We start from the raw sequence: 14,906 nt of genomic DNA, 5'->3' as shown, positions 1-14,906 counted from the left end.
AAGCAGCTTTATGGGTTGTGCAGCAGATTGATCTTGTTGCCACCAGCCGTGACAACTTTTGCTCGACAACATTTGCAATAAGTGACTGGTCCACGTTCGACCTTTAAATCCCTATACGTATTTTCCGGACTATAAGCTGCTACTTTTTTCCCCACGATTTGAACCATGCGGCTATTCTGTAGACTTTCCTTCACCCGTCAGGGGGTGGAGCAGAAAATTAATCAGGTGGTAGGTCAAAGTTGTAAATCAAAGAAGAAAGTGCTCATTTTCATTTAGCACATGCAAGCTGCAGGTACGATGGAGAATTTTCTTTAAACTAACATGTGTTGTGCCAAATTCGGACTCCCCTCGTTTCCACATGCATAAACACGCTACAGATGATAACTACTAACTAACTAGATATTTAAACATAATACTGCTGTAATACTGTGAAGTCATGTGGTCAGAGGTGAACTTCAGTATAGCCAGTGTGTATTTTATTTAAAATAATGAACACCCTTGAGCTGGTGTGGCTTTGGACATAGATAATGCCTTGCTGTTTGCTGTGATGGATAATTAAAGTCTAGCTCTTATTTATGCATAGACACGTAAATGGGCAATATAACTTGTAGCGTTTTTATGCGCGGATAAACTAGGGGAGTCAGAATTCGGCACAACACCGGCTGAAAGCCAGATCTGTCGCAGGTGAAATGCTACAGGCACCGTTCCGAAACTGATCAGTTCGGTTAAATGTATTCAGTTCAGTAGATATATGCGGCTGTTAGCTCGGTGCGGCATATACAATATTTTATATTTTTTTTAACGCTGTAGGTGCGGCTTATATTGAGGTGCGCTCTATAGTCGAGAAAATGTACTTCCTGACAACAGACACAGCTCCTTTCTTTGGCAAAAGTTCCTTTGGGGCATCATCTTTTACTTCAATATTTGGTAGAATTTCAGGTTCAGAACGTCCCTCGTTTTCAGCAAGCTAGATTTGCACTCTGTTGCATGTGTGCTTAGCGGCGCACCAATAAAATTGTCCCTTGAGAAACAATTAATGACGTTCCGGGCATGTTTAGGCCATTTAAACCGGTGTGGCCGGTATATGAAATTCTTATAACAAAAATGAACACCGGTTTTCGGTGCGAACCGGTATACCGCCCAGCACTAGTTTTCATAGTACTAGAAGGAAAATAAATATTCCCCAACACCTACCTTTTTGCCTTGAATGTGGTAGTTTATGCAAAGATAAGTAGGTCTCTCTTTTCATGAAATATTTTGTAAAATACATCATGTATGTGTGTAACTATTTTATGTAGGCCTCAGTGCTTTCTGTAAAATAGCTTTAAAACACAGTAGACGCTTTTGAGCACTGGTTCCATTTATTGTAAACAAATCTGACTTAGTAAGTTTCTACAATGGTACTTTTTTCATCAAAACAATCTGAGTTTGCTCACTCTTTAAAGGTATGAATTTTGAGTTTTAATGAAAATGCATTGTGTTGAATTCTATGAGGTCTGTATTTGACTTGGTTCATTAATGAAAAACTACCTGTGCATTGTGCTGCATAATCTCTAAAGTTTTGAGGGCTGGGCTTACAAATATTGGAATGGGAGGTAATGACTACTTTAGAGTACCGGTATTAACAAACTGACTGTAGGTTAAACGTTTAACTATTGGACAGGCATACGAATACCTGTTCAAGTAAGGTTAGTACATGCATTAAATTCTTGTTTTGTTGGCAGTTCTTTCCAAGTGCAACAGTCTACAATTGTTTTGCCATGTGTCCTGTTATTATTGCAATGGATTGGCAGTTTTTGTGCTTTTTCTGCCAGAAAGTTTGAAAAGGTGAAGCAGCATTTTCATGGTTTCAGTTGTTAGCCTAAATAGTATTGTAACATTAGGCTTAGTAATGCTGAAAACACAAAAGACTATAATATGGAAAGTACAGTTGTTGTCAAACGTTTAGAGAATTTTGGTTTTCACAAAGTTTGCTACCTGTTTTATTATAATTTTTTTTAAAGAATCATTTGTCAGATGATTAACCTGGGGGGTATTCCAGAAAGTGGGTTAAGTGTCTAACTCGGGGTATGTTAACTCTGAGTTCACTATGTCCCGGAGTTTTCTGTTCCAGAAAGCGGGTTAAAACAAACTCTGTCAGTTGCTATAGCAACTTGCGCTCTGAAGCTAACCTGCTTGCTGGCAGGTTTACTTAAACCTAATCCCGAATTTCATGCATAATCAAACATGCGTAATCATGTCCTTTTCTCGAGGATCCTGTGGATATTGAAGCTCAGTTTATTCGCCGAGCTCTTCATTGGGAACACGTCATAACACCCTGAATAGACATAGGCCTACTATCATTTTCGGATGATTTTCTTTCTGAATGTTATAGTTTTTCAGCACAATTATTTGTTAAAAACATAAAGCGTCATATTTCAAATATTACACATCGCGGATCAGCCCTCAGTTCTCTCCAGATTTTTATGCATCGATCTTCCTTTTTGCTCAATGCTCTTCCTCCCCATCAAGATCATATGTGATGCTTCTCACCTCATCACAAATATTGATGCCAGATGGCCAGGATCCGTCCATAGGCCTGTGGAAGATTTGCTAGGTGTTGTTCACATGCAGTGTCGTAGTTAAATCATTGCAATCCCTTGTGCGATTATAAGACTATGGCTGCATCTCAATTCAGGGGCTGCAGCCTACGTAGACCGCGTAGACCGCAGCCCACGGTGGCCACACACTTCGAAGGCCGGGTAGGCTGCATCTCACGGCTGTTAAATGAAACAGTCTAGTCTTCGCAAGACGTATGTTTGCGTGACCACGCTCTGCCCCGTTTCATACGTTACATACGTGTTAGCGCGCTGTCCAACAAATATCACATCACCCACAAATGCCTAAAAGAAAATGCGTTGAACATGTAGTCACATGTTTGACGGGAAGTATAACTTCATGACAAAATTCAATGTATTTTTATAAACGTTACTCTTTAGTAAATACTCAAAGCACAGGTTTACCTGCAATATCATTAATAACTGGCATGTTATTTAGCATCTCATTGCAGTATAAATGTCCATATTTTAAAAAAATACCGACATTTAAAAATGAATTCTTCGGCCCGTACACTAGACTCCGCCTGTTTATTGTTCATAGAGCAATGAATCCTGGGATATGGTGGGACGCGAAGGATACTCAGACGCGTCCTTCGTTTTCGGGGTTTTGAAGGCTACATTTGTCGGCCGCATAAGAAGGAGCCCACGAATTGGGACAGCCTCGTCGCGGCGCAGTGACGTAACCGGCCTACAAATGCGCACTTCGTGGACTGCAGCCCCTGAATTGAGATACACCTAATATGACTGCCTCCTTCTTAGAGACAGAGGGTATCCCTGCCTGTCTTACCTCATGATGCCCTATTCAGACCCTGTACCTGGACCACAGTCCTGTTATAACCAGGTCCACGGAAAACCAGGTCAAGAATTGAAATGACCCTAGGAATCCTCAAGGACAGGTTCCAGTGCCTGAAGGGGCTCAGTTACCCCTGAGAGGGTGTGCCACATTATAATGGCATGTGTGGTATTACACAACATTGCAACCATCAAGAGAGAGCAACAGCCTACCATCACGGACATGCTTACAAACGAGGAACCTTACATGCATGTGGGTGACACCAGAGATGGTAAAGTTGTCAGAGACTCGCTTTCATTTCCTTCATTGAAAACAATTCTTGAGTCATTAGCAACCATGTAGCATAGTTTTACGTAATCTGTTCCTGAATTTCAAAGCTACAGCTCTCCACTCTAAATTCAGTGGCTGTTATTGGTCCATAGCGTGCTGGTTTCTTTTTGAATAACAGCATTTCACACACCTGCCGCCTGGCTTGGTATATGGGGGAGGAGGGGGGGGAAGCCTATCAAGTAACTTTAAAAGCAACAAACTTACACCTTTGAAATTCTAACCAACAGTTCACTCAGAGCTGTAAACATAACACCTCATTTGCCATGAATTTTGACCCAATGACAAAGAGGAGAATTCGTAACACAACAGACCCTTGCTGCTCCCTAACATGCTAATATAAGCTAATCTAAGATGAGCTCTCCAGAGCACATGCGATTCACTCTCTTTGGCGAAACTGAAGCAGACGTGTATTATTTTGTTAGTGAATATTTTGATTGTCTATACCAGGGGTGCACTCCCTTGCGGCCCGCCTTGTCTGATGCTGGTTGATAAATAATTTGGCCTGCCTTCTGGCTTTGTGCATGAATTAGAACGACGAACAAACAGTGTTGTTTTTTGGGCTACTTTTTAGTTGGGCTACCGCAGCAGTTACAAGTCAACACTAAGAATCAATCGCGATATAATACTTAATTTGTCTCTGTGGTTGAAATTCTGAAACCCTTAAATGGTTAGCACAATAAGTCAGAAGCAGTTGGGTAAGATAATAAAGTACAATGATTTATTTAACAAAGTATGGATTTAATTAAGCAAGTATGGATTAGTTCCAGAGACCCCTGTTACAAACGCACAAGGCGTCTGCAAAAGAGAGCTAATTCCCCTCTCCAAACTCATCTTTTATACTTTAATCATAAGCACACACTGTGTCCACGAGGTGAACATGAGGTGATTAACTAAATGTGATTGGACAATACATGACATAATTAACACTGATTTGACAGATGTATGTTGGCCTCTCCCCTCGCATGCCCCATCCATGCTCAGCATCCTCGTGATGGCATGAGTACCGCCATAGTCCCCTCCAAGTGGAGATTAGGAGGAACTGGCCAGCACCTCCAGCGAGGTCACTTCTGAGGCCTACTGAAGCTATGATTAACACACATATATGCAAAGAGCCCTAACACATACATCTAATGTGTTTAATATATACTAAGGGAAATCATAAAATTTCCACCACAGTCTCCATTTTACACCCCCCCCCCCCCCCCCCCCCCCCCCCAACAATTTACAATCAGTAAATTAAACTGTCATGGCCCTTCAAGCAGCTTTACCTCAATCAGTCAATCAATCAAATTTTATTTATATAGCGCTTTTTACAACAGTTTTTGTCACAAAGCAGCTTTACAAGTGCCGAGTCCTAGCCCCCAGTGAGCAAGCCAAGGGCGACAGTGGCAAGGAAAAACTCCCTAGTTTTTTGCATGAGGAAGAAACCTTGAGAGGAACCAAGACTCAGGGGGGGAACCCATCCTCCTCTGGCCGACACCGGTCACCATGACAACAACAACAATTTAAACAGAAAATTTTATTTGTGGCCCGGCTCCTCCTTCAAGTTGTGCATCCCTGGTAGGGATGTCCCGATCCAGCTTTTTGAACTTCCGATCAGATACCGATATTTATTTGCACTTCCGATCCGATACTAATATCGGCCGATACCGGCCTATCCGAGCATGTATTAAAGTTTAAAGTTATTTAGCCAACTTTGTTGTCAAACTCATGCTGAAAAGCGTTTTACTCTTGATAAAAAGTAGCCAGCTGAATTAGGTGTGTTTGAATAATACACAATGGTTGGTAGAGAGAAACTGACCTGTTTATTTAGCAATTAATAAACTCAAAACAGACAAAATAATAAATAACAAACAGAAATGGCATAAATAAATAAGTGCAAATAATATTGTAAATTCTATTTTTTTAAAGTGGCAGTTTGTCACACTTCGCAAATGTTTCTGCCAGTGTTTGTTGTGTAGGACATTTCTTTTTATCTTCGGTTTTCTTTAGAAACTCATGTTGTTTATGGTGGTATTTCGCTAAATGCTTGATTAGATTGGTGGTATTAAAAGTTCTTACAGCTTTACCACCACACTTGACTTTACTGTGGCATATATTGCACTCTACCTCTTCATCTTTGTCGTCCTTTAAGGTAAAATAATCCCACACAACTGATATTTTTCCCGATAACTTCAAATTTATATGGCCGTCTTAATGGTTATGAGATGCCGCTGAGCTAAATTGGGGAGATGCTATGCTCGTGTGCTGAAGGTGTGCTGGAAAATGCGGACCGGATTTTACTCTCACTGGCAAAAACACAGCAAAAACTGGAATGGATTATCTAAATGGGTGCGCTGGAAGACCCCAATTGGACAAAAAAAAAAACTGGATCGGGAGTCTGGATCGGCATTTTCTCATGCCTGTCGATCCGATACCAATACGCATTTTTTGCAAAAATCGGTGACCGATCCGATCCAAATATCGGATCAGGACAAGCCTAATCCCTGGTCTATACTTTTGGACATCATACAAAAATAAAATGCTTACATTGGCTGGAGTTTATGGGTGGAATGCTTAGCCATATGCCAAGGGACCATTGCTAGCAAGGGCCTCTAAGGACACAGTTGTGCTTGTGAATATGAACTAATAGTAAGAGAATGCATTCTAAATACATGTGGTATTAGAGCATTTAAGTACTGTAGTTTTTCCTAAGCATCGTTTTAGCTTTTAGCTATGATGGTTAGCTTAGCTAGCCTCCTGGAAGATAGATGAGATTCATAAACACTGGACGAGATGGTATTACTATCCATTGTGCCATTAGATGTTAAGTCACATGAGATTCCTTGATGGTAAGAGAGGTGTGGGGATTGTTTCTGTCAATTTAGGATCATCAGTAGTGTTCCTTTGAATCAGGGGTGTTTCGGCCTTTCAACACTAGACACCCTCATCAAAGGTGGCCAGTTACAGGGGAATCAAACCTGAGCTTGTGTCCCATGCTCAATCACAAGTCCATGGGACTATGCATGGCAGGGGCGTCCACTCTCCTGAGTCAGGCTTGGAACTGACTGCATACCTTGGTCCCTCAACTCCTGGATTTGGAGAAAGGCTATTCGTTAGTGATTGGGTCCAGTAGTTTTCTGAGCCCAGCAGTGGTCATTCCGCTTCACCCAGATCCAACGGCTGCATCTTTCGTTTGCTTCAGACATGGATTTAATTGTCTGTCGCAGTGCCTGTCCTTGGATACCAAGGTCTTTTAAAAGCCTGATGGTAGAGGTGGCCACAAAACTTCGGCATCCTACTTCCACTGGGTAGACTTGCGCATTCCACCCTCGTTGTCTTGCATCTGCAGCCAGCTCTATCTATAAAATATATTTTGGCTTTTTAGTAATGATGCCGTAGGCAATGAGCTTTTTGGTCTTTCTGTAAGATGTCCAACGTTGTTTTGTTTTGGCAAAAAAATTTGTTGCATGTTGGAGAATAGTGACCAATGTCTTTTTGCACATTTGGATAAGGGTTTGGTACTATGGAGAGGCCTAGGACACCTAGTGGGCAATACTGTGGAGCTCCTGAATGCTGATGCCTTTGAAGTGAATTATAAATTCAAGGGTAGCTCTGTGGAGAATCTGTTAATTCTAGACAATTACTGCAGTGTGATTTACTACTGGATTCATTGTATAAATATTACAATAGAAGTTTTAGATTGACAGCACAGATATGTTTACACTCTTAGTAGAACCATGTAAAAAATGTAAATGAGGCATTTGGGTACTTGTACAATTATACAAATGTTTTGCTCAATCACTCGTTAGCTAGCTTGCTCAGACTTGAAAAGGATGACAAAGCAAGAAGCACAATGTGTGATAGGATCATTAGCTTTCTCAGTTCATGTTTCAGTTCATAGCTGCACTTCCTTATTCCAGGTATGACTTGTTCCTGTTTCAATGTTTCTGTAATCTGTGTTATAAAGTGGGTAAAGCTTAAAAGGTTGTAATTATACATTTTGAAATACTATATGAACTTGTTCTTCATGTAACTGATATTAATTCATACTTTTAGTAGTTAATTAATGATGACTTTAGTCTTTACATTTTAAAGCCCAAAGATTGGAGAGGTTGAGGAAAGAACGACAGAACCAGATCAAGTGTAAAAACATTCAGTGGAAAGAAAGGACAACATCTCAATCAGGTACAGCAGCACTTACATTTACATTTTACGGTATTTGGCAGACGCACTTATCCAGAGCGACTTACATTTTTATCAAATTTTTTATAAAAGTGAGCAATTGAGGGTTAAGGGCCTTGCTCAGCGGCACCTCAGTCATGGCCTCAGGTCTGGGAATCAAACCCACGACCCTCCGGTCACAAGACCAGTTCCCTAAACGCCAGGCCCACTTATTGCTGAGAGCAATGAAATGATTTTTCCATATGCATATTAAACATGGTGTTTTTTTCTGTCCTATTCTTTATTCATTACCCTCTGACTACTTTACTTGGACCTAAATCCTTGTAGCAGAAGATTTGAGCTCCCTGTTTGAAAAGAAGGATTTTAAGGAAAAGCCTCGGATGACGGGGACCAAATCCACCCTCTCTCTACGGCTAGAACAGTGTCCACAACAACTCAACAATCCCTTCAATGAATACTCCAAATTTGATGGAAAGGTAGGAACTATTTTAAACCTCTGTTACTAATACTGTATTTGTATCAAGATGTTTATAGGAAATTTCAAACATTAACTCCTTGAACATTTTTAAGTCTAGTCTAGTCAAATGAATTTAGTGCTGTATTTATCTAGTCTTTAGTAGGGATGTCATGATATCAGAATTTCTTTTAGTCGGTAGCAATACCAGTCATAAGTCATAAGTCATATGATTCTGGATGCCAATTTCGATACCAGTTTGCTGCTCCTCAACACTACGTTCCAGAATTTTGCTGTACACCATAAACTCACCATTCAGTTCATTACTTCAGGAGTGCTCTGCCTGGAGTGCTGAAGCTTTCTTTTCACATTGTATATCAGCCAAGAGCTATTTCAAGTCAACTGTTGACTTTTTTGATGGCCTTTCTTGTTTTGAGCCTCCTGCTTTTTCTGGCACATGAGTTTCACACCCTTCACCAGCATCAGCTGCGTGGAGTAGAAGACTTTGTTTGACATCTTCGTTCAGTGTAACAAGTCTGTATTTAATCATACGGTCAAGGTATGTGGCAGTGTTTAAAAGAAGCTGTAACTCTGTCATCGTTACATTGGTTAAGATATTCTTTGATCAAGCTCTTCATCTATCCAGCAAGAAGTGATTCACTTTCTTCATCAATGAGACTTTAATATCTTCTACATCGGTGGCAGCACAAAGGAAAAGGTTGTGTGTTTCTCATCACTGAGTGCATCAGTAAAAAGACTCATTGGTCCAAGATTGTTTTATAGAGTTTCTAAAAATGCAGTGTCCGTGTCTTTGGGCATCAGATGTAATTATTTTCTGTCTTCTGCCGGAACTGCACACACTGCTTGTTCCTGCTCCAGGATCCTTTCCACCATATCGGTTGAAGAGTTTATCTTCTGAGAGTGCAAGGTCAAATTTCCTTTTTGTTAGGCTGACATGAAAGCTTTGGTAATCTGGTGAAGGCAGATACTGTTTTACAAAGCCTTAAGAGTGCTACAGATACTGCCAATACGGATGACTTTGTTGACCGCAAGGTGCAAATTGTGACCAAAAATATGGGATCCATGTGTAGTGCTCTCTGAAGGCTTTTATATTGTTGCAATTATATTGTTGCTTTTTTATTGTTGCAATTTATTTATATAGTGCTTTTTTAAAACCCATGTTGTCACAAAGCAGCTTTACAATCGCATGGGTCCAGATACCTAATGAGCCAGCTAAGGGCAACAGTGGCAAGGGTATAGTAAGAAATCTTGAGAGGCCCAAGACTCAAAAGGGAAGCCATCCTCCATTGCGTGGCTGGCAAGTTATAATATAGTTCTTTAGTTCCAAGTATAGTTCTAATTCCAGGCAGAGCAGTCACAGTCCCTCCGATCTAGATGTTGAGCCTCAGATATGAGTTTACATCGGCCTATCTGCTGGTGGTAATGGCATATCCATCCACAGCGTCGGCACATCCACTGACAAGCCAGACTGTATTCTAAGTGCTTGTATAGAATTGTCTTTGGTGGAAGCATGTAACCAGGATATAAAATACAGAATAATACGGGTGCACAATATGGACTAGAATTACGATGTGCGATAACATTGTTGGATATCCCGATATCGATGTGAACCACGATAAATTAAGATTAAAATACAGAGATGTAGTGTCTCTCTGAACAGCAGCACGTTAATTAGTTTTTTTTTTTACTGTGTAATGAATCCAGAATAATTCCAAATATTTTGCAGGTTTATTCAACAATAGATTCAATCTAGGTTTATACTTTCACGAGTGACCGTAGCGCGACTCCGCACACCTCGCGTAAACCTCCGCGAACGACAGAAGCGTTTAATCTTGCCGTGTCACATTCTTTGCAGTGTTGTCCGAAACGATATGTAGGCCTAGTAGTATAGAAAAAACACCCCTCAAATACAGGGGAATGAACATTTACCTGACCAATTTTAATGTTGCTTTGTGTATCAGGTTTGAAAAGTGCTGGAATTTAGGCTAAAGTACTTGAAATTGTAACTACTTAGTTTCACAACAAATATCTGTCTGACTGAACAGTTCTCTTGTAATTACATTAACAAATACGAGCCTCTTGTAATTCCAGGACGAAACATGAAGATGTTAAGATTGGGCGTTTTGAAAATAAACAACCATTAAATAATGTGATAAAAAAAGCGAATTATTTTGAATCATTTAGAGTATATGTATAAATATTTAACTCAATTAAGTTTAACGAGCTGGGAATTATTGAAATGGACCTTGAAAGTGACGTACAAGTGCTTTAATTCCACCTTGTATAGGTGTATGAACCCGGCAAACATGACTGTTCTCATTGCGCTGAGACACGGCGCGCGCGAACTTACAAAATTCGAGAGGTGCACGACCTCGTGAATCGACAGCGCGCGAGACCATCGCGCACGGGCGAAGCCACCGTGATTACGTTATTTTCGCCTTGCGGACCCTCGCGCTGCATCAAGTGTAAACCAGGCTTAAACCAAATCGCGTGTCTGATGAGCGTGTTCACCTCACTCTGCCTCTTGCCTACTTACGTCACATGATCATAGTCTGCAGCGCGAATAGCTCCCTCTATTGCTGGACGAGGATAATGCAATTTGAGTTTGCTGTTATTCAAGGAGTTATTGTGGCTCTTTCGATGTGTTTATTGTGAAACTTCACATCGCGATAACGATAAAAATACGATTCATCGTGCAGCCCTACAGAATAAGCAACTGACCATTCTTTGGGCACATAATGTTGCTGGACCTTGACCTGACCAAATGCCAAGTACCCGTTGCTGCAGAATCAAAAGTCCAGGGGGTGGAGCTGGATCTAGATCCAACGCCTCCCACCGTCCATAGTTTCTTTTGGTCGGTCCTGGGGGCGGGCGGAGCTGCATCTAATCCAACTCCTCCTACGTGTCGCTTACATTTTCCGACCAGGAAATATAAATCTAATAAATTCACCCTTAAGACTTTTACCGTTTAAAGATCAAAATGTTCTTTAAATGTTATTTAAATAACACAATGCACGTTTTTTAAGTTTACAAGAAAACGTAAACGTGTACAGGAATAATGATCTGTGATTGCCAACATAATAAAGTACAGTACATTTCTTAAATATGTACTATTTCATTTTTCGTTAGGACGGTACACTTCAGGTGATCAGAATGGTGGTATTTACTGCAACATGTAGTGCACTGCACAACTGAAAGCGTCTGTCCTTTTTTCAAAACCGTGATTTGCATCTATAGATGGATGGAAAAATATAAATAGCATGATATTAGTTGTTGTGAAGTTTTTCAGTGAACTGGTTAATGAGGATCATGGACGTTACATGCATGCACTACTGAATAACAATCCCCCTCGACGTGTCCATGCGGTACCGAACAGCACAACCATTACACATTATAAGTAACTATAAGCAAACACTCATTAATTTAACAGTTTATGTTCAATATGAAGAACACAACATACATAAGTATTTATTACATCTGTATTCTGTTTAGCTAACCGCATAGTGCAAACAGACACTTAACTATTCAATTATCAATTCAATTTCAATGTTTATTTCAAATATGGAAAACTAAAAACAAAACAAATGATAAAACAGATAACAAAACAATTTTACATATTTGAAAAGGAATGGGAAGAAGTATAAAACTTATTTAATCCCACCCTTCTCCAAAGCTTATTACAAAAAATAAAAAAATATCCCCCCCTCAATTAATTATATTTCATAAATACTGAAACTACCATTTCATCAACTCTATGAATATATTTTTGTATTATATAACTTCAAACATAAATATACAGTGTATATGCATACACTCATAAGTACAAGCGTATACAGACATATACACAACCCCCACATATACACAACCCACTTCACTAGACAGAGAAATGTAAGAGGTAGGTTGGATAGTGCAAATTGTGCCATGTGCAATACGCAGTATATGTGCAAAGGGAGTCCCTGTCGCAGTGAAGTAGTGTGTGTAGTGCAAATTGCCTTCATATTGTCAGGGATAAGTGGTTGGGGGTGTGTGTGTGTGTGTGTGTATGTATGGAGGAGAAGTCCATCAGTTTAGTGTCTGGCGTTGAGGAGTGTGATGGCTTGTGGGAGGAAGCTGTTGCAGAGTCTGGCCGTGTTGGACCGGATGCTGTGGTACCTTCTTCCCGATGGGAGGAGGGAGAACAGTGTGTGGGAGGGGTGGGTGGGGTCATCCACAATGCTGGTTGCTTTGCGGATGCAGCGGGTGGTGTAAATGTCAGTGATGGAGGGGAGAGAGACACCAATGATCCTCTCAGCTGTCCTCACTATACGCTGGAGGGTCTTGCGGTCGGAGACATTGCAGTTCCTAAACCAGGCAGTGATGCAGCTGCTCAGGATGCTCTCTATCTATAAATATATTTATATAGCGCTTTTTAGAAGATGGTGAGGATTGGTGGAGAGAGGCAGGCCTTTCTCAACTTCCAGAGGAAGTAGAGACGCTGCTGGGCTTTCTTGGTAGTAGAACTGGTGTTCAGGGTCCAGGTGAGGTTCTCCGCTAAGTGGACACCAAGGAACTTGGTGCTCTTAACGATCTCCACAGAGGAGCCGTCGATGTTGTGCAGAGAGTGAGTGTGACATGCTCTCCTGAAGTCAACAACCATTTCCTTGGTCTTGTCCACGTTCAGGTGAAGGTTGGTGTCTTTACAGCCGCTGCACTTTCTCTCTGTATGCTGACTCGTCGCCTTTGCTGATGAGACCCAGCACTGTTGTATCATCGGCGAACTTAATGATGTGGTTTGAACTGTGTTTTGCTACACAGACATGAGTCAGCAGGGTGAACAGCAGAGGACTCAGAACACTGCCCTGGGGGACCCCGGTGTTCAGTGTGATGGTGCTGGAGGTGCTGTTCCCGATCCGGACTGACTGGGGCCTCCCAGTCAGAAGTCCAGGATCCAGTTACAGAGGGGTGTGTCTAAGCCCAGCAGGCTTAGTTTCCCGATGAGTTTCCGTGGGACGATGGTGTTGAATGCTGAACTGAAGTCTCTGAACAGCATTCTGACATAGGTGTCCTTCTCCAGGTGGGTGAGGGAGAGATGAAGGATAGTGGTGATGGCATCGTCCGTGGAGCAGTTGGGACGATATGTGAATTGCAGGGGGTCTAGTGAAGGGGGCAGCTGGGTCTTGATGTTCCTCATGACTAACCTCTCGAAGCACTTCATGATGATGGGGGTGAGTGCAACGGGATGGTAGTCATTGAGGCAGGACACTGTGGACTTCTTGGGCACGGGGACGATGGTGATGGTCTTGAGACACGTTGGGACAGTGGAGCTGCTCAGGGAGATGTTGAAGATGTCCGTGAGAACATCCGTCAGTTGTTCTGCACATTCCCTGAGCACTCTGTCGGGGATGTGGTCTGGTCCTGCAGCTTTGCGTGGGTTGACTCTGCGCAGAGTTCTTGTCACATCCACTGCAGACAGATACAACACCTGCTCGTCTGGCTTGGGCGTGGTCTTCCTTGCCGACGTGTCGTTTTGTGCCTCGAACCATGGAGGGAGGCATCACCGTCACAGCACGGTGGTGTTGTCCTGTAGTTGGTGATTTCCTGGATGCCCTGCCACATGCGCCGTGTGTCACCAGTGTCTTTGAAGTGGCTGTGGATTCTCTGGGCATGTGCGTGCTTTTCCTCTCTGATGGCTAGCTTTCCTCAGGGCCACCTTGTCACCTGCTCTGAAGGCCGAGTCGCCGGTCCTTAGCAGCACACGTACCTCAGCAGTCATCCACGCTTCTGGATTGGGCGTGTGGTGATGGTCCTGGACACAATAACATTGTCAATGCACTTGCTGATGTAGCCAGTGACTGATGCTGTGTACTCCTCCAGGTTAACTGTGTTGCCGTCCGTTAGGCCTGTTGCGATAATTACATTATCGACTTATCGTACGAGAAATTTTTTTACCGTGATCATTTTTGCTGATGTCGATAATTGGCCATTGGGTTTCCGCGCACATTTGTTTACATGAGAATAAACCGCACTACGTTAGATTTCAGAAAGGCACGTAGTGCTGCTCTCTCGCCTCTCCCCCCTTAAGGGAAGACGAATCTGTGATCAGAGAGCGACATCTACAGGTTAGGAAATGAGTGCAGTACACGGAGAGCGCATGCGTCAATAACAGTGCCTCCACACACACACGTGGAGATGTGTTCGCGAACGTATTCGAGGCTAATAGGGCTCGAAATGATTCGAAATAATTATTTTTATCACATTATTTAATGGTTGTTATAGTGACCGTAGCGCGACTCCGCCTACCTCCACGAACGGTGGAAGTGTTTATACTTGCTTTTCTTTGCAGTGTTGTTCGAAACGATATGTGGTAGTATAAGAAACACCCCTCAAAAACAGGGGAATGAACATTTACCTGACGAACTTTAATATTGCTTTTGTGTTTCAGGTTTGAAAAGTGCTGGAATTTGTTTCACAACAAATATCTGTCTGACTGAACAGTTCTTTTGTATTATGTTAACAAATACGAGCCTCTTGTAATTCCAGGACGAAACATGAGAGAACGTGAAGACGT

The 14,906-nt window shown here is 41.9% G+C and overlaps 1 protein-coding gene across 9 annotated transcripts in view; it reads left to right on the top strand.

The window, feature by feature from the left end:
• mapkap1 (MAPK associated protein 1) overlaps positions 1-14,906 on the top strand; it is a 67,195-nt gene that overhangs the window by 4,930 nt on the left and 47,359 nt on the right. For 8 of the 9 annotated variants that reach the window (XM_076988328.1, XM_076988329.1, XM_076988333.1 and 5 more), the window contains 2 exons: positions 7,798-7,887; positions 8,212-8,360. In XM_076988328.1, coding sequence (XP_076844443.1) covers positions 7,798-7,887; positions 8,212-8,360 — 239 coding nt within the window. Of the gene's footprint in view, positions 1-7,781; positions 7,888-8,211; positions 8,361-14,906 lie in introns of all 9 variants that reach the window. The other variant, XM_076988332.1, reaches the window with a different exon arrangement.

Source organism: Brachyhypopomus gauderio, unplaced genomic scaffold (genome assembly GCF_052324685.1).
Source record: "Brachyhypopomus gauderio isolate BG-103 unplaced genomic scaffold, BGAUD_0.2 sc61, whole genome shotgun sequence".
NCBI classification, from domain to species: domain Eukaryota; kingdom Metazoa; phylum Chordata; class Actinopteri; order Gymnotiformes; family Hypopomidae; genus Brachyhypopomus; species Brachyhypopomus gauderio.
The sequence above is the reverse complement of the archived record's forward strand: the minus strand, read 5'-3'. Positions and strand labels throughout refer to the sequence as shown.